At 27.2% G+C, this 21,672-nt stretch overlaps 1 protein-coding gene across 1 annotated transcript in view; it reads left to right on the top strand.

Annotated features, from left to right (window-relative positions):
• Window positions 1-21,395, top strand: part of Tmc (Transmembrane channel-like) — a 69,952-nt gene extending 48,557 nt beyond the window's left edge. Inside the window, exons 11-16 of the mRNA XM_075373728.1 lie at window positions 2,824-3,703; window positions 4,801-4,928; window positions 6,997-7,596; window positions 9,892-10,123; window positions 12,162-14,410; window positions 20,358-21,395. Coding sequence (XP_075229843.1) covers window positions 2,824-3,703; window positions 4,801-4,928; window positions 6,997-7,596; window positions 9,892-10,123; window positions 12,162-14,410; window positions 20,358-20,396 — 4,128 coding nt within the window. The 3' untranslated portion in view covers window positions 20,397-21,395. The remainder of the gene's footprint in view (window positions 1-2,823; window positions 3,704-4,800; window positions 4,929-6,996; window positions 7,597-9,891; window positions 10,124-12,161; window positions 14,411-20,357) is intronic.
• The last annotated feature ends 277 nt before the right edge of the window (window positions 21,396-21,672 follow it).

The raw sequence follows: 21,672 nt of genomic DNA, 5'->3' as shown, positions 1-21,672 counted from the left end.
AACAACTTAAATTAATAAGTTTCATTGAATTAAACATAAATATAATAAAATTGAGTTATGTTTAGCTTGTTCTCCTGTTCAGCTGGATAGTCCAAACTTTCAGTCAAGCCAAATGAGGCATGCTTAACTGGTGGTAAAGAAATCTGTAACTGGTTTTGAAGTGAATAAATCCTAAAATGTAGTTATAAGATAATAAATGCTTCACTTTGGTAGAGTTTATACATTTTTTTAAAAATAAAATATTAAGAAGTTAAGTACAATACAAAATTACTCATCAGTGTAAAAAAAGTCTCTAGCAGTTAGTAGAATCACCACTTGATAGGTGGCAGCAGCAAATGTATATTTATCTACTTTATTAAAAGTAACATTTTTTGGAAAAAAACTCATGTGGAATTTTTCTAAATAGTAACCAACTCATTCATGACTTAATTTTATGTTCTTAGTATTATGGCAGATAAAATTGAAGTGTAAATTTTAAATGCCATTCAAATTATAGAAACGGTTTTTAGATTATCTGTTTACCGTATTTTTAAAATAGATTAAGTATAAAAACAATTATAAAAATCCAAACTTATTTATTAATTTGGTAAAAAACCTAATCATCATATAGTAAAGAATAGAAAATTTTTCTTTCAAATGACTAGCAAGTCATTTTGAATCACATTTAACTTTACAATGTTTTGTTTTATGAAAAATACATAAAAATACAAGGTTCTTGAGTAAAATTTAATAATATTTTCATTGGATAGGTTTTTTATCGTATGGCCTGCTGTAAAGATTTATTGGTAAAACTATACATTTGAGCCACTCATACTCCGAAAATAATTTTGGAGAAAAATATTAATAATTCAAGAGTTTTTAAGTCTAAGTTTTTATGTCTCATTCTACAACAAAAAACTACAAAAAATGCACATTATTCATTTTTCTTAGAAATACAAATGTATTCTCCTTTTAAAGTACCTTTAAATCTTTATTGACAAAGGAGTTAGAGAATTAGTTCATTTTCAAGAGCATATGAAACAAAATAATGAATTCAATTTTTATTTTCTATCTTCTTCCAAACCATGAATTTAATTTAAATAAACCTAATATCAATAGTTATCATTATAATATTAAAAATGATGCTATAAAAAAAGAAATAATAACAGTTAAAAACATCAAAACTAAATTGTTAAAAATTGATGGTATACAGTTAAACAATAATACTTAATAATGTAGTCATATAAAGCATGTTCATAAGTCATGCAACCCATGGGTAAAAGTTATATTTATTTAATGACAGAATAATTTAATTATACAGAAAACTAAGCAAAATATATTTTTTATATTTTTCAACTTACATGTCACAATAAATGCTGAAAATGTCCACTTGGAACATAATTTTTTTATATTCAGAGCAACTTTATTTAGAGTTGCTGGGTTGATGATGCTGGATTCAATAATTTCTTTAAATTCATTCGAAATGTTCGGGTTTTTCTTGAAAACAGTACCTTCAGATGAATCCATAAATAAAAATCTGGTGATGAGAGATTCAGGGTCTGTGTAGGCCATAGTCCACAGAAAATTACAGACCATCAAAAAATTCATGTAACAACTCCGTAGTCAAATTGATGGTGTGGCACCATCTTGCAGTAACCAGTAGTTGCATACTTCAGTTTCAAGGTAGGCTATAAGATTTATAATAATTTTTGAATAACATTCTACAGTTGATATTTGGCACGATATTATGAGACATGAAGAATGATCAGGCTCATTTTTTTACAGAAATATTAACTTTTTGAGACTATAATAGCCTTTCATAATAAATATGAGAATTCTCAGAACTATGTACTCTATTTTTCTTGTTATTAGAATATTCAGGAAGATGAAACTATCATCTGAATAAAAAAATTGTCTAGAACATGCACATGAACTTGGATGAAACATTTGAATGACCTAACCATATACAGTACTGAAATCGTCTGTTAAAACCGGGTTCAAATTCCATTCAGGTTTGATAGTTTTCGTACGCAACAAAATTTCATTTCCATATCTCACAGACAAGCTTCAAACTTATGTGGCAAGATCATCAAGAAAAAAACCAGCTTCTTCCAGTACTTGAATCTGATGTAGCTGTAAGTTGAGTTTTTGTGTAGTCTTTTGAACAACCCCAACCAAAAATCCAGTCTATTGAGAAAGTTTCCCAGATGACTTTTCTAGAGAGCGTAAAAGTGACTGATGAATATCTTGCAAACTCTCATCATGTAACACTGACAGATGAATACTATGTTCGTGATCAACTTTTTTTCCTATTTCATGAAATCCAGATAACTTATTTGGTGTTGTACTATCAGAAAAATTAGCTGTAAAAGTTTTCTGGCATTTTGATTAAACTGAATGATTAAATAATATTCCACAATAAATAAATACTGGGTTTGTGAAAACCAGTACAACATGCTTGCATGTTGTACTGACATAGACAGAGGTATGATGAATCAAGTGATGTATATATTTTACTCTTGTCTAGTATACTTTAAACAAATCTGTCTCACCAGGAACCATGTAACAATAAACTTAATAGATAAATAAGTTAATAAATTGTATGATTTGTATTTGGTTTGGGTTGCATGAACTATATAAACCCACTGTATATGACCATATTTAAATACTTTTTGCAATTTTTTATCTAAATATATAAATATGTAATAATGTAATAATATGTACGTTTTTAAATATTATTTTTATTATTGGTGATTATTGATTGATTGTTCTTTTATATTATTTGGGTGATTGTTTTATTTTTTAATTATATTTATTTCATTAATAAATGATTTTGTGTTTCAGACACTTAGGCTACAAGAAATTAAACAATTATTAATTAATAATACATCATCAAAACCTGCAGAATTATTAGCAGGAAAACATGAAACATTTGCTCCAACTTTAACGACTATTAGTGGCAATATTTTATATAATATTCTCAATACAACTCAAACAACTATAAGCCCATGTTACGTAAAAAAAGTTAATTGTAGTACTAAAATGACTACTGATCAATCTTTACCATCGACTACTGCATCCTCACTACCTTCAACTTCAACCCAATCACCATCTACTGTCTCTACCTTAACGACACTGTTTTTATTGAGCTCAACATTAAGTACTTTGTCACCCGATATTGAAAGAAATGAATCACTTTTTGATATAAATAATGATACTTACAACTTTATTAATAATTTTGATAATAAATCAATGAGTTCCTTAATGTTAGATAGAATTTATGATTATAATTCCATTTATGACAAAAAATTTCACAATACTTCTTATAAAAATTCAAAAGATGTTAATGTTACAAAACATTATATTGTTCCCTTTGTTTTACAACTTTTTAATTATGATAAAATGGAAGACGAATCAAATTATGACAAAAATTATAATGAAACTGAGGAAGATTTTTTAACTCCTGAGGATTATCCAGATAACGATACTGACACTTATATAAATTTTGATATAACTGATGATGTAAATTTAACAACATTAAATGATATTTATAATTATACTGAAAGTACAACAATGTACACCGATGATGGGTGTCAATACATAACAATTTGTCCTGATACATCATCCTCTGAACCTAGTACGCTGTCTTCACATCCTACAGAAACAATGTACTCAGAAACTACAGAATTTAAAACTTCACCGAGTACTTTTACTGTTGTTACAGGTATTTTACTTTTCTTAATTTTTTGTTGTAAAAGATTATCACATATTATAGTAAATCCTCTTTAAAATTTAATAGGAATAGATCAACTTTAAATAATTTGAGTAAGCTTTGGGTAGTAAAAAAATTATTTAAACACAAAAAGTTTTCTTCTACATCAAAATTATATTGTTAATGTATAAATAAATATTATATATTTTTTTTTTGTTATAATGATTCAGTCATTATTATCTTTTTAATAGTTGGAATATTCAATACTGTCCTCTAAACATATTGATAATGCCATTTCATGTGGCTTGTGGAGAGTGGGAGCAGTGTATAGTCTTTGCACAACAAACATAGAATTGTTAATACTATAAATCAGTTGTGTGTTGATATGGTTTTTTTTTACACCATTACAATTGGTAATGGTACATGACATGTCATGGTCTATAATTGCAAAAAAAAACCAATATAATTATAATCTAATATTATAATTAATTGTAATTTTGTAGTTTATTTATTTCATTAATGAATCTAACTGTCAATAATACTGTGAATTATACTTTTCATAGATAAATAAACAAAAGTGACTTTTTTTATAAACAAACACTGTTTAAATATTTATGCGTTACAAAATAATTGATTTTTTTTCCTATTTGATTCAATATTGAAATTATAAATACTTACCCTTTTACTGTAGTTATCTGAACTATTAAATTTTCTCCATGCTGCTCATAATTTCTTTGCTGTTCCCACCTTTGTATTCATCAGTGCTTTCAATCTCTGTAGAAGTGATGTTGTCACTACTGGTATCATAGCTTAAGTTTATTATGTATGATTTGATAGCTTCCATCCTTGAACTTTGTAGATCCCGCTAATTTTTTTCTGTGGGTGTGTGTATGTCTGGATGTAGAGGTATTCCAAAATTGAATTCCAATTTATACTAGTAGAAAATGTAAGAAAAAAATGTTGATGAATGAAATTTTTCTTCACTACTTACAGTGATCTAGTTAGTAGCTTGTATTTTGTCCACATTGTGGTCTGGCTAGATAAACAGAATTTTTTTCAGATGAAGAATTAAATACAATTGGTATAAAATTTTTTAATATATTTTTCAGATGAAACACCAGTTGACCACTCATTACAAACAAAAAATTTGGATATTGAAACAAGACGTAAACTTCGTAGTCTATGCTGGGAGACTATGTTTGGTCAAGAGCTTGTTAAATTAACTGTTATGGACCTGGTATTATTTTTTGTTTATTTTAGAGCAATAAAGTGGTGATAAGGAGGAGGTATAATTTTTTATTAATTTCATATTTTGGAAATACCACTTATACAAGTGGTAAAATCTTGAGTATTTTTTGTCTTCAATTATTTGACTGGTTTGTTGCAGCTCTCCAAGATTCCCTTTGTAGTGCCAGTCGTTTCATTTCGGTACACCCCTTACATCCTACATCCCTAACAGTTTGTTTTACACATTCCAAATGTTGCCTGCCTGCACAATTTTTTCCCATCTACCTGTCCCTCCAATATCAAAGCGACTATTCCAGAATGCCTTAATATGTCACCTATTAGTCTGTCTCTTCTTTCTTCATCAATTTGCTGCAACATCTCTTCATTTGTCACTTTATCCTCCCATCTGATTTTTAACATTCTCCTATAGTACCACATTTCAAAAGCTTCTATCCTTTTTTTCTCAAATACCTCCGATCGTCCAAGTTTCATTTCCATATAAAGCTACGTTCCAAACATATACTTTCAAAAATGTTTTCCTGATGTTTAAATTAATTTTTGATGTAAGCAAATTATATTTCTGACTGAAAGCTCATTTCACTCGTGATATTCGGCATTTTATATCACTCCTGCTTCATCCATCTTCAGTAATTCTACTTCCCAAAATACATAATTCTTCTACCTCCAAAATCTTTTCCCTTCCTATTTTTATATTCAGTGGTCCATCTACATTATTTCTACTACATTTCATTACTTTTATTTTGTTTTTGTTTATTTTCTTGCACTGGTTTTTGCATAGGACTTAATACATGCCATTTTGTATTTTCTAAATCTTTTTTATTTTCAGCTAGAATTACTATATCATCAGCAAATCATAGCATCTATCTTTTCACCTTGTAGTGTTACTTCAGATCTAAATTGTTCTTCTTTAACATCATTAACTGCTAGTTCTATGTAAAGATTAAAAAGTAACGGGGATAGGGAACATCCTTGTTGGACTCCATTTCTTACTACGGCTTCTTTCTTATGTTTTTCAATTATTACTGTTGCTGTTTGGTTCCTGTAAATGTTAGCAATTGTTCTTCTATCTCTATACTTGAACCCTAATTTTTTTAAAATGCTGAACATTTTATTTCAGTCTACATTATCAAATGCCTTTTCTAAGTCTATAAATGCCATGTATGTTGGTTTGTTTTTCTTAATCTTCCTTCTACTATTAATCTGAGGCCTAAAATTGCTATCCTTCTTCCCTTTCCTGAAACCAAATTGGTCTTCTCCTAACACTTATTCCACTCTCCTCTCAATTCTTTTTTACAAGATTCTAGTTAAAATTTTTGATGCGTGAGTAGTTAAGTTAATTGTTCTGTATTCTTCACATTTATCTGCTTACCTAACCTTGGTTAGGTTTAATTACTCTAAATCTTTTGTTTTACTGGTTCAATTAAATAAATAATTGTCGTTTTATTTTATATTGTAAATTAATTTTATTATAATATTTGAACTTATAATAACATTATATATAGCAATATTGTATTAACATATGTTGAGTCATTAAAGGCTGACAGAAGACTGATTATTTTAGTAGGAGCCAGCATAAAGCTTTGCTTTTAGCATGGAGGAAGCTGAATGCAGCTGCTTGGAGCTGTATGCAGCCGTCCTAAGGACTTTTCAAATTTAAAAGTCCTTTAGATAGATTTGTAAATTTATTGCTCCAAATTCGAAAAAAAGTTGCTTTAAAATTCAAATTTTGTAATCGTAATGTTAAATTGTCCTTTGTTGTTGTTAGGGTAATAATCAACTGTTAGTGTTACTTCAGGTACTATAAGGAAAAATATATTCTACACTATTACAGAATAATACATCTTTTTTGCCATAAGTTTTGTAAAATGTAATGTACTGAAGAATTATGTTCAAGAAACCGATTGATATGCAAATAAATTCCTTAATCATTTCAATCTTGACATAATTATGAAAGTATTAGTACAACAATATGAAGTTTTTAGTACCTCCTTAAATATGTTAATAGAGTATGTTAAGGTTTATGATTTCTTGGATCTATTTTTTATCATATTTTTCAGGTTCTTACAATAATGTCAACTTTGATGGTAGATTTCTTCAGAGCTGTATTTGTGCGAGTGATGAATAATTGTTGGTGTTGGGATTTAGAAAAAAAATTTCCACAATATGGTGATTTTAAAATAGCAGAAAATATATTACATCTAGTTAATAACCAGGGTATGGTTTGGATGGGAATGTTCTTTTCACCAGGTCTTCCGCTTATTAACCTTATTAAGTTGGTTGTTATGATGTATCTTCGCTCTTGGACTGTACTTACATGTAATGTACCTCATGAAGTTGTATTTAGAGCTTCGCGTTCTAATAATTTTTATCTTGCTCTCTTATTAACTATGTTGTTTCTTTGTGTTCTACCTGTAAGTTATGCTATTGTTTGGGTTGAACCATCTTGGCATTGTGGACCATTTTCTAATTATGAAAAAATTTATCATTTATTTACTAATAGCACAAAGAAAGCTCTTCCAAGTAAGGTCATTCATCGAGCACTTGATTATATTGCATCACCAGGAATCGTCATACCCTTATTGATGTTACTTGTATTGATCATTTACTACCTTATCTCTCTCACCAATGCCCTCAGAGAGGCAAATAATGATCTAAAGGTAATTAAGTTAATTGGATTTTGTAATATTTTACAATATTTAATATATCAGGTAGGGTAAAAGTCAGTTTCCCCAATTACTGACAAGAAAATAGTTAATAAAAAAAGAATTTTTCATAACTGAATGACCACATAAAGGATGTGTTTAAAGTGTAATCCTTCTGTTCTTATGTAATTCTGGTGTATTTAACCACTTAATTTTAGCACATTTTTCCCAATAAAGTTTTGTCCCAATTTCTAAAATCGACTGTTTTCAGTCAACAATTTCAGGCAGTACAGATCATTTGGATTTAGAAAATACCATTTTTGGATAATGCCTCAAAACAAAAAATTACAATGCAGCAAATCATAAGAATGCAGTGAAGATTAAGTTGTTTGGAATCCTATCCATTTAGGAAATGTTTAATTGAGAAGTCTCTAACTTGAAAAGAATAGTGAGAAAGTGTCCCATATTGTTATCAAGCATATGGAAGCTCTCTCTCAAGCAAAGGGTAGATTAATACCTTGGGAAAACATCTCAAGATATAAATTGCCTGTTATACTTGAATCAAACAAATAAGGTCTCCTCATTTTCCTTCTTTTGTGATCCCATACTAAATATAACACATGAACATTGAATTCCTGTTAAATAATTACATCAGATCAGTAATTAAAATCAATGGTTTACTTATCCATTTGAATATCCTTCATCAAATTATATTACTAGGCTAGAGAAATGAGGATCTGCTTTACAATGAATAATAAATTCCTTACAAAATTTTACTCTTCAGTCAAACTCATCTTCATAAAGTAATCTTGATTGATAACACTTAAACTTAAAATCCTTTGAAATTTTTCATATTGTTCCAGCTACTTTCAGCTAGGTATTTCTATCCAAATTAAAAAAAAACCTTTCTAGTTGACACTTGGAGAGCTTATTACTAATAAAATTTCTCTACAATAAGCTGTTTATTTTCCAAATTGTAATTAATTCTACACCTACCTGATTGTAAAGCATCGCCAACACTTCCAATATTTTCATACATTATGTTTAGTTTATCAAAAGTTGATTAATCAGCAATGGGGAATTAGAAAATCTTTCTCTAAATTCTTCATGAACATCCTAACCCCTGTAGGAGGAAGACTACGCACCTTCTGACAATCCTGGTTGCCACACTACCCTCTCTGTTCCTAGTCCTGATGGGCTTTACTTGAGGTTTTAGATCCTCTAGAGTTGACAACACAACTCAGTCATCACTTTGGCCTCTGTTAGAATGCCACCAATGCAAATGCCTCAGCAGACATTTCCATCAGTGTATTCTTCATGAGGAGCAGCAGTATCTTATTATTTTTCTACCAACACTAAAGCAAAAGAAATAATTTTTGTTTTGTGTACTTAAACACATTATTCTCAATGCAGATTAAAACTGAAATGAGCAACATTGAACAACAGTGTTGTATCAGTAGATTACTACCAACTAAAACCAAAATTTCTCACCTGTCACAGAATTTAAATCTGTATGCAGAAGAAATTGACTTTTACCCCCCCGCACCTTGTGTTTAATATCGAAATAAATATTTCACAATAAACTTTAATCTATAACTATTTCCATTGTAGCTAGAAAGACTGAAATTGGTAAATTCTGACAGTTCAAAATTGGTTTCCTTTTTGTGAATGAATTATCTTTTATAAGTATTAGTTAATTCTGTTCCAGATGTATTTAATCTGAATCTATTTTCCCATTCTTAAACTAGATTTAGATTACACTGGAAGTAGTGTTCTGTTAATACTCTACTTATTTTTTTAGCTCTTATTTATACTTCCAAGGAGAACATAATCTACTAAAAAAAATAGCTTGATGTCATTAATGAGTTTGTTGTTTTCATAATTTTATGATGTAAACAGTAAACTGTAAAAATAGGATATTTTGTGGATTTTCTGCTTGCTAGAATAATTTATTTCTCCAAACATTTTCTGTGTTTAAAGGTTTTTACAATGAAATTAAAAAGTAACTACAGCTATCCAAGACATAAAGTGCAATTTTATTATAATATTTTAATTAATATATTATGTGGACAAGGTGAAGTTAAATTGCTTTAAGAATACTGATGTTATCACCAGTACTATTCAAAAACTTTTTGTGTTAAGTAGAGATCACTTAAAAGAAATTAACTTATGCTAATTTAAAATTTATTTCACATTAAAAGAATATTTGAATTTCTCCTGTATATATTGACTTGAATTTACTGCTTAATTTTATGTCTGTTTAAGTACATATTTTATTTAACTTAAATGTATTCTTTTTAATTTCAATAGATTCAGTTACGGCGTGAACGAACTGAAGAAAGACGTAAAGTATTTCAAATGGTTGATCGTAAACATAGAGGAGGTGGATCTGGAGATTTAATTGATAGTACACCATTTCATAAATGGCAAAAAACACTTAATGTACTTCCAAATAGTAAATTATCGGGTGATCAGATTTCTGACACAATAAAAGAAGATAATGGGCATAATATTAATGGAGACATTAAATCAGATGCCAAAAGTAAGTTCTCATGAAATTCTTTCTTTTCCAATTTATCCTGTTGTTTGATGATAATATAATTGGTTTGCACCTATTTACTAAAGCTTAACCCCATTTCTTCTTTTCCCTGTCATCCACTTATTTTTTTCTAAGGTATTCACTTTTTTCTTTTACCTTGCATTTAATTCATAATTTTTTACAGATACCTATGTCTTAATTTTTATCTCATTAATAAATTGAGATTTTTTGTTTATTTGAAAAATTATTTTGTTATTCATCTATGCATATGTTTTCCTTTCAAAATACATTTTCATCTAACACTATTATGCTATTATTTTTTCTAGTTCTCAAACTATTTTTAATCCTGGCTTTGATTAAAAAGCCAAAATTAAACCCTTTGTGATTAACCCTTTATTTCATTGTTGTAGCTTTACTCACAATTCATTACCAGTTGTGATGTACTGTTGGATCATTAAATTTATTGACATAATTTGTAATTTCCTCAGTAATTCCTTGGTCAATACAATGTTTGGTTATAATGTGAGAATTGTATAACAAATTTTGCTGCTATTCATATCATACTCAAAACATTATTGAAAATTATTTTCCATTAATAATATGAAATATGTTCAGCAACTTTCCTAACAGTGATTTAGCATTCCGCTATGATTTTCTCTTTATTTATTTCTTATTTTTCATCAGTCGTGGTTGTGCTCAGTCTTTCAACACAGTTACTATTTCTCTAATTTCTTTACATACTGTTACTATCATCAACTGATTTGTGACCATTTTGGAAGCATTTCTATCATTTATAAATTGCTCATGGCATACTAGATTTGCCAAATACCTTTGGCAACATTTTCATTATAACTTAACACTGAAAAGTTTTTAAAACAAATTTTCATTTTTTACCTTATTTCATTGTAAGGTAATGGAAAATGAAACAAAATATAGCTTACTGGGCAGCCATATTTAAACTGCATAACCATTATGGTTGCACATATTCACAAATATCAAAGACAGAAAAACCTGCACCATTACCTAGATGAAAATAATCTTTCATCACTGGGAAATTTAAAAAAAACTGTATAAACGTTTTTCATCATATAATTTTTTTTTCTCATTTCTCATATTTATTGTCATTTTTCTTTCAAGCTTACAATAATTTATTTTTTATTCCTGATAAGTCTAACAAAGTAATATTATAATATATTTCATAGTTGTTGGTTGTTTTGAAATATATCATAAAGTTATAAAGAACGATATTCCAATTTTTTCTGTAATTTATTACAGTCTTTAATAAAATCCTTGGAAATGTTAAATTTTTCATTATATTTACTGTTACCAAAAGGAGTAATATTCAGAATACAGCTGATATTTTTATCTCTTTCCTGTTTATTTATTCTGTGGTTTATATTAAATTTTAGATAATTTTTAAATAAATTTTTTTGATATTAAAATGTTATTTAATTAATGTATTTGGATTAGGCTGATTTAATTCAGTAAGTAAAAGTTTTATTAAATTATACTTCATCTGAATTTAAAGTGTAAACACCAAATATTTGTTTTAACTTCGATAAAAAAATTGATAGATTATTTCTGAACTTATCATCAGATAATAAATATTTTACACAAATTTGAAAATTAAAATGTAAATAAAAGATATCTCTTTTGTTGAGTTAGCGATGCACTTACTTGTTTAGTGTAAATGTTTCAAAATGATTTGTTTGAGTTGATATTAAATTTTCTTCTCTTGATAAGACATTTTAAGAATTTTATTGTTGATAAATTCCGTAAGAATTCTGACTATAGAGAATTTTTATGAAGTGTATGAGTTTAAACATTATTTTTATGTGACCAAATTTTATTAAAATACAAAAATATGTGTTACTTTGTTGAAAATTAATTTGCATTGTTTGTCTTCCTTTTAATTATTGATTCTATAAACTCAACATTCTTTAAGTATGTTAAATTAATTATTACTAACATAAATTTTTTATTAACTGATTCTTATGGCTATCATTTTGTTTTTTTTTTTGCATTTTTTCTTAACATTCAGAATTACTGTCAAAATTGACAAAACATTCAGTACACAAACACTCTGATGAAGAGCGTATACCAATAATGGATGCAGATGGGACTGATGTCGAACAGGTTGAGTCACTTCCAGATGATAGAGTAATACATACACATTTACACAAACATAAATCTCACATAAATAAAAGTACAGTACCAGCTGAAGTACACAAAACTGAAACACACATTAAAAAACACCATGAAACAGTTACTATAGTTCACCATAAACATGAAAAAAAATACAAACAAGATGAACATGATAAACATTTAATACATGAAAAGCAAGAAAATCATAAACATGATAAACATAGTAAAATGGAAAAACATGAACACAAAGAAAAACATGACAAACATCATATTTCTGATAATAAAGATATGAAAAAGTATAAAGATGTATCAAAACAAGAAAGAAAAGGTTCTAGTACATCACTACGATCAGATGTAATACCTGAAATATTGATAAGTCAAACAGATAGTGCAGATGAGTCACCAGAAGAAACAAAATATGATCAACCATCGAAATCGAGTAGTGCTGATACTATTATTGCTACCGATACAGCTGATCAGTGGGATAATGATTTTACTGAAAATAAAAAAAATAAGAATAAAAAGAAAATATCTTATAAAATAACTAAACCGATTTCTGAAGATGATATGCATCCTGAGAGTAAAGAGAAACATAAAAAGCATCATAAATCAGAAAAATTAGAACATAAGGATGAATTAAGTAAGAAACATAGTACATTAGTTGAAAGTAGACATTTTCTTGATAAAGAAGAATTACAAAAAGAAGAAACACCATCAGTGCATAAAAGAAAAAAGGATGATAAACATACCACAGTGCATTCTATTAAGGATAAACCAATAACTGTCGATAAAACATCATCAAAAGGAAAATCAAAAGACCATATTACTAAAGATGAAAAAAGTGATGAAAGCACTATAAAAAAACATCACCGTGAAGATGTTTTATTACCCCATAAAGATAAAAAAGTTGAAGGTGAGCATAAAGAAAAAGAACATAAAAAAGATTCTCATGACACAAGTAAAAAACATGATTTACATGAAGATAATGAGAAAATCAAAAAGCATCATCATACATACAATGATGCAATTGAATCAGGAAGAAAATCATCAAAAAGTAGGCAAAAAGGAAGGATTGAAATTTTACATAAATCAGATGAAAGTGAAGGTGAAGAACATAAACTTTTAAAAAAGAAGAAACATATATCAGAGGATAAAAAACAACAACATTTTACATCAGAATCATCATCTAAAGAAGAAATTCCATTTAAATTAAAATCAAAACATAAATTACATGTAGACAGTAGCTCACATATCTTATCAACAAATAGTACAGATGAATCAATTAAATCTAGTAAGAAACATAGAACCGATAAAAAAATTGAAGGTGTTACTACTGAAAAACTAACTGAGGGTAAAGATTTACATAAACATACTCCACATAAAAATGAAGAAAAAGATAATGTAATAAAACAAAAAGATAGCCATAAAATTCACAAAGAAAAACATAAAGAAAAATTTGATAATGAAAATAAGAGTATAGAAAAATATAAATCAGGTAGTGTTGATAAAGATCATAAACATTTAAAACATAAAAAGAAAGATGTTGAACATGTTATAGAAAGTAAAGTTTCAGAATTAACAGATCATAAAACATCTGGAGAAAAGGGTTTATTACAAAAGAAAAGTAAAGAGGTTAAAGAAATTCTACCACAAACATCATCTGAAAATGATTTAACTGAATATGATGAACCAGATATTACAACTAAATTGGAAAGAAATAAAAAAATTAAAAAAAGTAGAAAATTATCTTCTGATCAGTCACTTAGTGATCAGGATTATAAAAAAGTTGTACCGGGTTCTAAAAGTAAAGAAAATTATTATAGTGATGATGATGATAATAATGTAACTGACAATGAGGATGACAGAACAAAAACAAACAGTGATGATAATGATTTAAGTAGATCAATAAATGAGGATTCTCAAAATGATACTGGTAGTAGTAAAAGTCAAGAAATAAAAAAAAAAAAGATTAAACAAAAATCACCAGTTAAACCAAAGAAAGTTATATTAGTAGAAACTGATAGTAAACAAAGTAGTTCTGATAGTCAGTCGTCACGGAGTCAACAAAGTAATTCACAAAATGTAAACTATGATGATAATGAAGATTATGACATTGAAAACGCTGATGTGGATGATTCATCAAAAGTAAGTAGTAAACAAAATTATTTAATTTCATCATACTTGGAAATTAGCGTGCAAATTACATTTAAGCATACATACACTGATCATATTTCTTAACTCATTGATACAATGCACTTTTACAAACATAGTATTAAAATTTGTTAAACATATTTTTTAGTTTGCTGAAATTAATAATTAATAAAAACTACCTTTGAAAATAACAAGCTTAATACAAACTTATGAAAGTAAATTATAAACTTTCCAAACCCATGAATTCACATCACTTATTAAATACTGTAATATTAAATAGTACATTGCCTTCATTATATCTGAAATCTGGCATTTTTCATGACCATCTGAAGTTAATAGTGGTTGCAGATAAGTTAGTTGCTATTTAAACAAGTATGCAATTATTTAAATAGTTTAGGTAGCTCTAGAGCTTTGATGCAAGTATGGTAATCAGTCAGAAAATGGGGTGTGGGTGTTTTGCATTTCTTGATGTTTTGTAGCCCAGGAACCCCCCAAAAAAAAAACAAAAAAAGTGGGGGGTAATATTCTTGAATGCATTAGACATACTTAATAACTTTTGACTGGATAAACCGATTTTGATTAAATCTAGCCCAAAAATTTGTGTATATGGAGCAGCTTGTTGGTAAAAGTTGGGGTCAAAATCTCCAGGGAGTGGATAGATATTTTCTTTGAAAATTAGTCAATTTTCTCAACTATAATACTGCTTTATATTAAGCTTAGTACATGTTTATCTTGCTGTTTTATAAAAAAATTTACCCCTTAATTCTTCCCTTCCCGAAAAATAAAAAAAAAACTTTTCAAATATATTTTATATTTTTTTAACAAAATTTTTTGTCATCGTAAGCAGAGTAGTAGTGCAAGTGGCCCCCTCCCAAAAAAAAAAATACTTTGGGGGTAATACTGTGGGTGGGGAAACCAATCAAATTAAAAAATATCAATTTTAACTTTTCCTCATTTATTATTATTTTTCCACTGTATAAGAATAAATAACCAATGCCAGGAAAGTATAACTTTGTTGTCAGCTTTTTTTTAACCAGCTACACAAAATGCCACATTTACATAAATGTTATGGTATGTTCTGCATGTGCTATAAGAAATCAGGTGTACAGAGTTCTCCTAAACATATCCTGTTTTTCAGAATGTGGTAATAAATTTTATTTTTCTAAATATTCAAGTTTATTATTATTAATTTCTAATATTTCAAAATTATTCTGTGCATTTTTTATTGGTCATCCATATGCAATGAGGTTTTCAGCAGCATTTGAAAAATCAATGTTTCAAAAATCTTTATTGATAGGACCTATTAGTTTTATCAATGTGTATTTATATACAGTTATTAAAATTAATTCTATGAATATCACTTCTATAACATTTATCATGTAATATAAATAACTTAAATATAATAATATTTTTATGGAGAATATAAATTAGAAATGCATTAAAAGAATAGAGAAAAAATAAATACTTCATTTGTTGTGTTGAAAGGTAAACCACAGTATTAACCTAAGAGACATATTACTTATGACTATAACAATAAAAATACCAATAAAATAGCTATTTTGAAAATGAATACTCATATTAATATTTCAATAGTGAAAACAATAATATATCCTTCAAACTAATAAGTAATAATTTAAATCAGAATAAAAGTACATTGCAAGATAAATTTAATAGTAATAACATTTATAGAATTAACACATACAAATATATTTATTTATAAAATTAATTGGATTTTTTAAGAAAAATTGTTAAAACAATGGTAAGTGTACAAAAATCAAAATGTTTCAGATGTTGTTGATAATGACATTACATTCAGATTATAATGACAAATATTGAGAGTAAGCTAAATATTCAAAATAAATAATGATAAAACTTGAAACATTAAGAAAAGTATTGTATTTATAGTTTGTACATTTATACTAGAAATTTCAATCATGATGAACTATTTAAATTTGCAGATTTGTTTTTATTGATAGCTTAATTGTAACTGTTATTTTATTCAGTTGGTGATGATTTGACTCAGATTTTTCATATTGTGATGGTAATACATTCCCAGATGTTACAGTATTTATAGTTGATAATAAATCTATGAATTTGAAAATGTTATTATATTGACTGCTACTTGGTAAGTTTATATTAAGCTTGCTACTTTAGTGGGTGGTGGTTTTTTCAACAATGCATTGCATTCAGTAGTTGTATATACCAGTATAAGTTCAAGAAATTCCCTACTCATGAAGAGTTTTTAGGTTGGAAAATGTTCTTTTATGTCAGTAATTTGGATTATGTACATTTCATTATATTTTGACCCATGAGAATAAATACTTACACTTCAGAAAGTACACCCAACCAATAAAAAAATTTCAAATCTTTAATCAATTCATATTACTATATGCTGTAAGGTCTTTACTTTCTTTTCTAAATTTCAATATTTTGCTCTCACAAAAGTTTACTCCCATACCATCCTGATACTTACCTTTTAGGTTCATGCCTAAATCTTAAACCATTTCTATTGAAAACTAATTGATAAAGTTGTAAATTAAGGACTTTATAAATAATGAAAAATTCCATTACTTTACCTGAAAAAAGGGACTGTTTTGTCATCCAGTACTTTATATCCCTGTTTTGATAAACATCTTTAATTGTAATTAGATGAATGCTGATTAGATTAATAGTAATGTTCTTTGAGATCTATTTTCTATTTTATTAAATATTAATTGTCACAATTTATTCTCATTTTTAATAATAAATAGAACTTATTATTTAAATCTCACATTGAAGTTTAATCAATTAATTTATGGTGGATACTTACTGATTATGATGTTACAAAACTTTTTGTAAAATTATATTTATACATTCACCAATATATTGTTGAGGATTTTCTAGTTGGCAACTTTCTCTTACCACTAGTTTTTCAAGTATGTTATCAGAAAATTTAATATGGTTTTCTATCTACCATTGTGATCTGAAGTTTATCTGTAAATATTTTATTACAGATTTTACAATTATATTATTTTATTACAGATTTTATTATTTTATTATAGATTTTTTACATTTTATATTAGATTTTATTCTACTTCAGTTATATAGTAATTACATACTTGAAGTTTCTACTTACCAACTATAATACTACTTAACATACATATTAAAATGTTACTAGTAAATTTCCAGTGGTTGCATTGAGATAAATAACATTTAATGTGTAAGCGATTGGCACATGTAAAGTAGCATCAGAACATGATACATTAAGAAAAACAACTATGTATCTAAAAATTGATAAAATGAAACTGTTTATTTAACTAATAATCAGTCTAGTAATATTTTCCTTAAAACATATATATTCCTGTATATTAAGGAAGATTGCTAGACCGACTAAATGATATAATTAAATAAATGATCTCGTAATAATTTAAAAATTTGTACTGTTTTATATGATGCCTCATTATTTCTGATTTACATAGAATTTTAAAATTTAGGGAAAATTATAATTAAATCTACAATGAAAATGAAATAAATGGAATCATGTAGGGAGGTTATTCACAGGCATGTTGTTTTTATGTTGTATCATAGAACAATAAAATATTAGTGAATAAGAGGGTTGTCTTTCTATATTCTAATTTTTCAAATGTGTTTTTAATACAAAATTTTACATTTTAATGCATTCTGATGAAGCAGAGTTCTCTGTAAAAGTACCTAGCTACAAAAACAAAAATTAAGTAGTATATAAATGATAATTCATTTATATAAATACAGAATGTAACAATAAAATGTAGCTGGCTATTCATTTTTGTTTCTATCTATAAAATGAACAAATATTCAATGAAAAAATAGTGATTTTCCCTTTGTTGTTTTATCTCCCTTTTTGAATTTTTCTAAGAATCATACTGGCAGGAAACAGATATATCAGTGAATCGTTAATAATAGAGGGACAAATATTTATTAAAAATGATTGTTTATTAAAAACTATGTTGAAAAATTTAATTAATTTTATTACTTATTAAATAATTATTTAAGGCCTTCAGGGGGGGGGGGGGTAGAAGGCCCTCAGAAAATTGGGGGCGTTGAGGCAGTCTAGGAAGGCTGATTAAAAAAAAAGGAAAAAATGATGTTTTCCTGACATTTTAAACTAAAATTACCTGCTACACTAGTACAAAAAATTAAAGAGACACCTATATTTTAAGATAAAAAATGATTGTATTCAAACTACTTTATCTTTGCAACCGAGAAGCTTAGAGAGAGAATAAAAAAAAAATTAAAGCTTGAATACTCTACTTTTTCACAGTATACATCAGATTTAAAAAATCATCAAATAAAAAAAAATTAGTGAGAAGAAAAATTTGAAAGTTTTTCTTTGTCTTAGATCGAGCGCATGGGGAAACAAATTTTTTTCAGTAAACTGCATTAAAATCATTTAAAAGCTTAAGACTAGCTTTAATTTTTTTCTTTTTATATCTCTCTATGATTTTTCTGAATAAAAAATTCCACTTTAAAGTTTTGGCCAAAAAGGCCACTTTTGTCTTTAATGCTGCATATCTCCCAATCTAAGGAACATATTGATACAAATAAATATGGAAATTAAAGGGTTGTGATCTAGCTTTAATGACAAATTATAAGCTCTTTAATGTAGCGGTGCAGTTTTAGGCTTTTGTTCACTTTGTACCAAGGTACTGAAATCTTTAAAGATTGAGAATGCAACATGTATCACCCGCTCTCATTTTAACCCAAGATCCATGTTACAGTTTCAATTATTAAAGATTTCAATATCTTGGCACAAAATGAACAAGATCCAAAAACTGCAATGCTACATTAAAGACCTAACAAGTTTTCATTAAAGCTAGATCAAATAGATTAAATATGTGTTTTAATTGCTCCCATTTAAAATGTAAGTTTCAACTCGAAAGTAGGATATGCTACATTTAAAAACAATAATTACAATAGCTGTTTTTAAGAGTGCATCTTAAAAATAGCAATTGTAATAATTATTTTTTACAGATGGTAAGTTTAAACATTTTGGGGCTAGAAAAGTTTTGATTTTCAATGTGGGTGGTGGACGAAAAAGTTTGAGAATCAATGGTATATATGTTTATACTTTATTTAAAATGTGCTAAATTTTATCCATATTCAATTTATTTATTCACTACATTTTTTCTTGTTAGAATATTTGATTTTTTTTTTCAAAGGACCCTATTAGATATAATTTTAATTTAATATGAAACTTCCAAATAAAGAGAATAAATAACTCAATTTTAAATTACCAAAACTACTTCAAGAGTGAGGTTCCAAACAATATTGTAGAAGATGTTAATTATAATTAATTACTTTTAAAACTTTAGAATACAAGTTGTACTAATTTTAAAATCATTTATAATTAATTTGTAATAATAATTGATCATAAATATCAAATGTATTTAAACAATAATTAAAGAGATTTTAATTAATTTACCCTATTCAGTTGACAAATTCCTATACTTGTAGAACTTCAGTTATGTAGTTATTATACTTGGGTAATAGATGTAATGTGTATTTCCTATGATTTCTTTGTCTCTAGAATTTATTTCATAAAAATAATCTATTACATCACAGAAATTTGTTAATGAAAAATAGTATAAGTTTACAGTTAAAATATTACTAACTTTCAGCACAACTATTTGCTATAAAACATTATTTTAGAACACATTATAACAATCTGAGACAAATGTAACTGAAAATAAGTTAACACAATACAATTAAAATAAAAATATTAGGTTTGGTAATCTGACTCATGCTCTAAAAAATTATTATTCCTCATTCTTGTATTCTTAACTGTAAAAGATTTTTTTCACAGATTTTCATTTAGTGCCAGATTTTTGTAATTCTAAGATAAAACATTAAATTGTATATGAAAATTCTCTGCAGCTAGTAATACTATTTTAATCCTTATTTACTATGTTTTTTTTTTTTTCAGGAACTTAGCAATGAATCTATTAAAGAGAAATCTATATAAATTCAGTTAGTGATGGAGCGTAATTTTATAATTGAATGGAATTTTAGGCTTAAAACGAAGTTCATTTATCTATCATTTAAAGTGGCAGTGAAATAAAAAGAAATAATGATGGTTATATACTAAGTATGATTTTCCAAAATTTGTATACTTTAAGTGACTAAAAACATTTTTATTATAGTTTTATTTAATTTGGAGGATTTTTCAAATAAATTACTATACACATCACCTGAATTGGTTATGTGTGACCTCTGTGAATTTTTTTGTGAAAGCTATTTCGCCTACTTCTCATTTTTTGTCATGGCAGACTTTAATGAACAGTGCACAGATATGAAGTTTTGCTTCCTGCTTGGGAAAAATGCCACAGAAATTATTTAGGTGTTGAAAACAGCTTACAAGGATACTGCCAAGGGAAAACTAAAGTGTACAAGTGGTTTTCACGTTTCAAAAAAGGTAAAATGTGAATTGATTGACTAACACCTCATTCTGGACGTCCTTCAATTTCTCTAAGAAACGAAATGTCAAAAAAAATTGTTGACATACCATTGAAAAAATCAAGAAGTTATCTGGAGTAACTTGGAGCTCGGTTCAGTGAATTTTATCTTAAGATTTGTGGATGAGAACTGTCGCGCAAAGTTTGTGCTTTAGTTCTTGACTGTTCAGCAAAAAGAGGGTCGCTTGGAATCATCATGGTTTAAAAGAATAGTCCCAAACTGACCTAGATTTCTTTTCCATTTTGATGACGATATTCTATTTTCTTTTGATGATGAATCCATTTTCTTTTTATGAAAATTCACTTAATTTAATCCCAAACTATTTTTTTTGCTCCCGTGAATTAAGAAAGACCTGAAAGGAAAGCATTTGGCTGATATGGATGAGGTAAAGAAAAATACATGGAAGATGCTGTTGAGCATCACAACAGATGCTTTTAAAAACTGTTTTGCACAATGGAATAAATATTTTTAAGAGTATTGAAGGTTTTTTGTAAAAAAAAAAATAAAAATAAATAAATACTTAAATTAAACAAAAAGAATTACTGGTTATTTTTGGTTCCCCAGGTAAATCATGCTCCCTTCTAATTCTGCCGTGTTCATAACTCTTGTTTTTTTTATCTAACATCAATTATAACAGCACTATTTAATCAATTAGATAGAATGGAAAGTTCAAAGTGATGAAGAAACTTGAACAATTCTGTCCAGATTTTATTTTACAAAAACATATTGCCTATTCATCTGGATGAACACATAAATAAAACATATTGATATTTTTCAGAAATAAT

This window comes from Lycorma delicatula, chromosome 8, assembly GCF_047948215.1.
Source record: "Lycorma delicatula isolate Av1 chromosome 8, ASM4794821v1, whole genome shotgun sequence".
In the NCBI taxonomy this organism is placed as follows: Eukaryota; Metazoa; Arthropoda; class Insecta; order Hemiptera; family Fulgoridae; genus Lycorma; species Lycorma delicatula.
The sequence above is the reverse complement of the archived record's forward strand: the minus strand, read 5'-3'. Positions and strand labels throughout refer to the sequence as shown.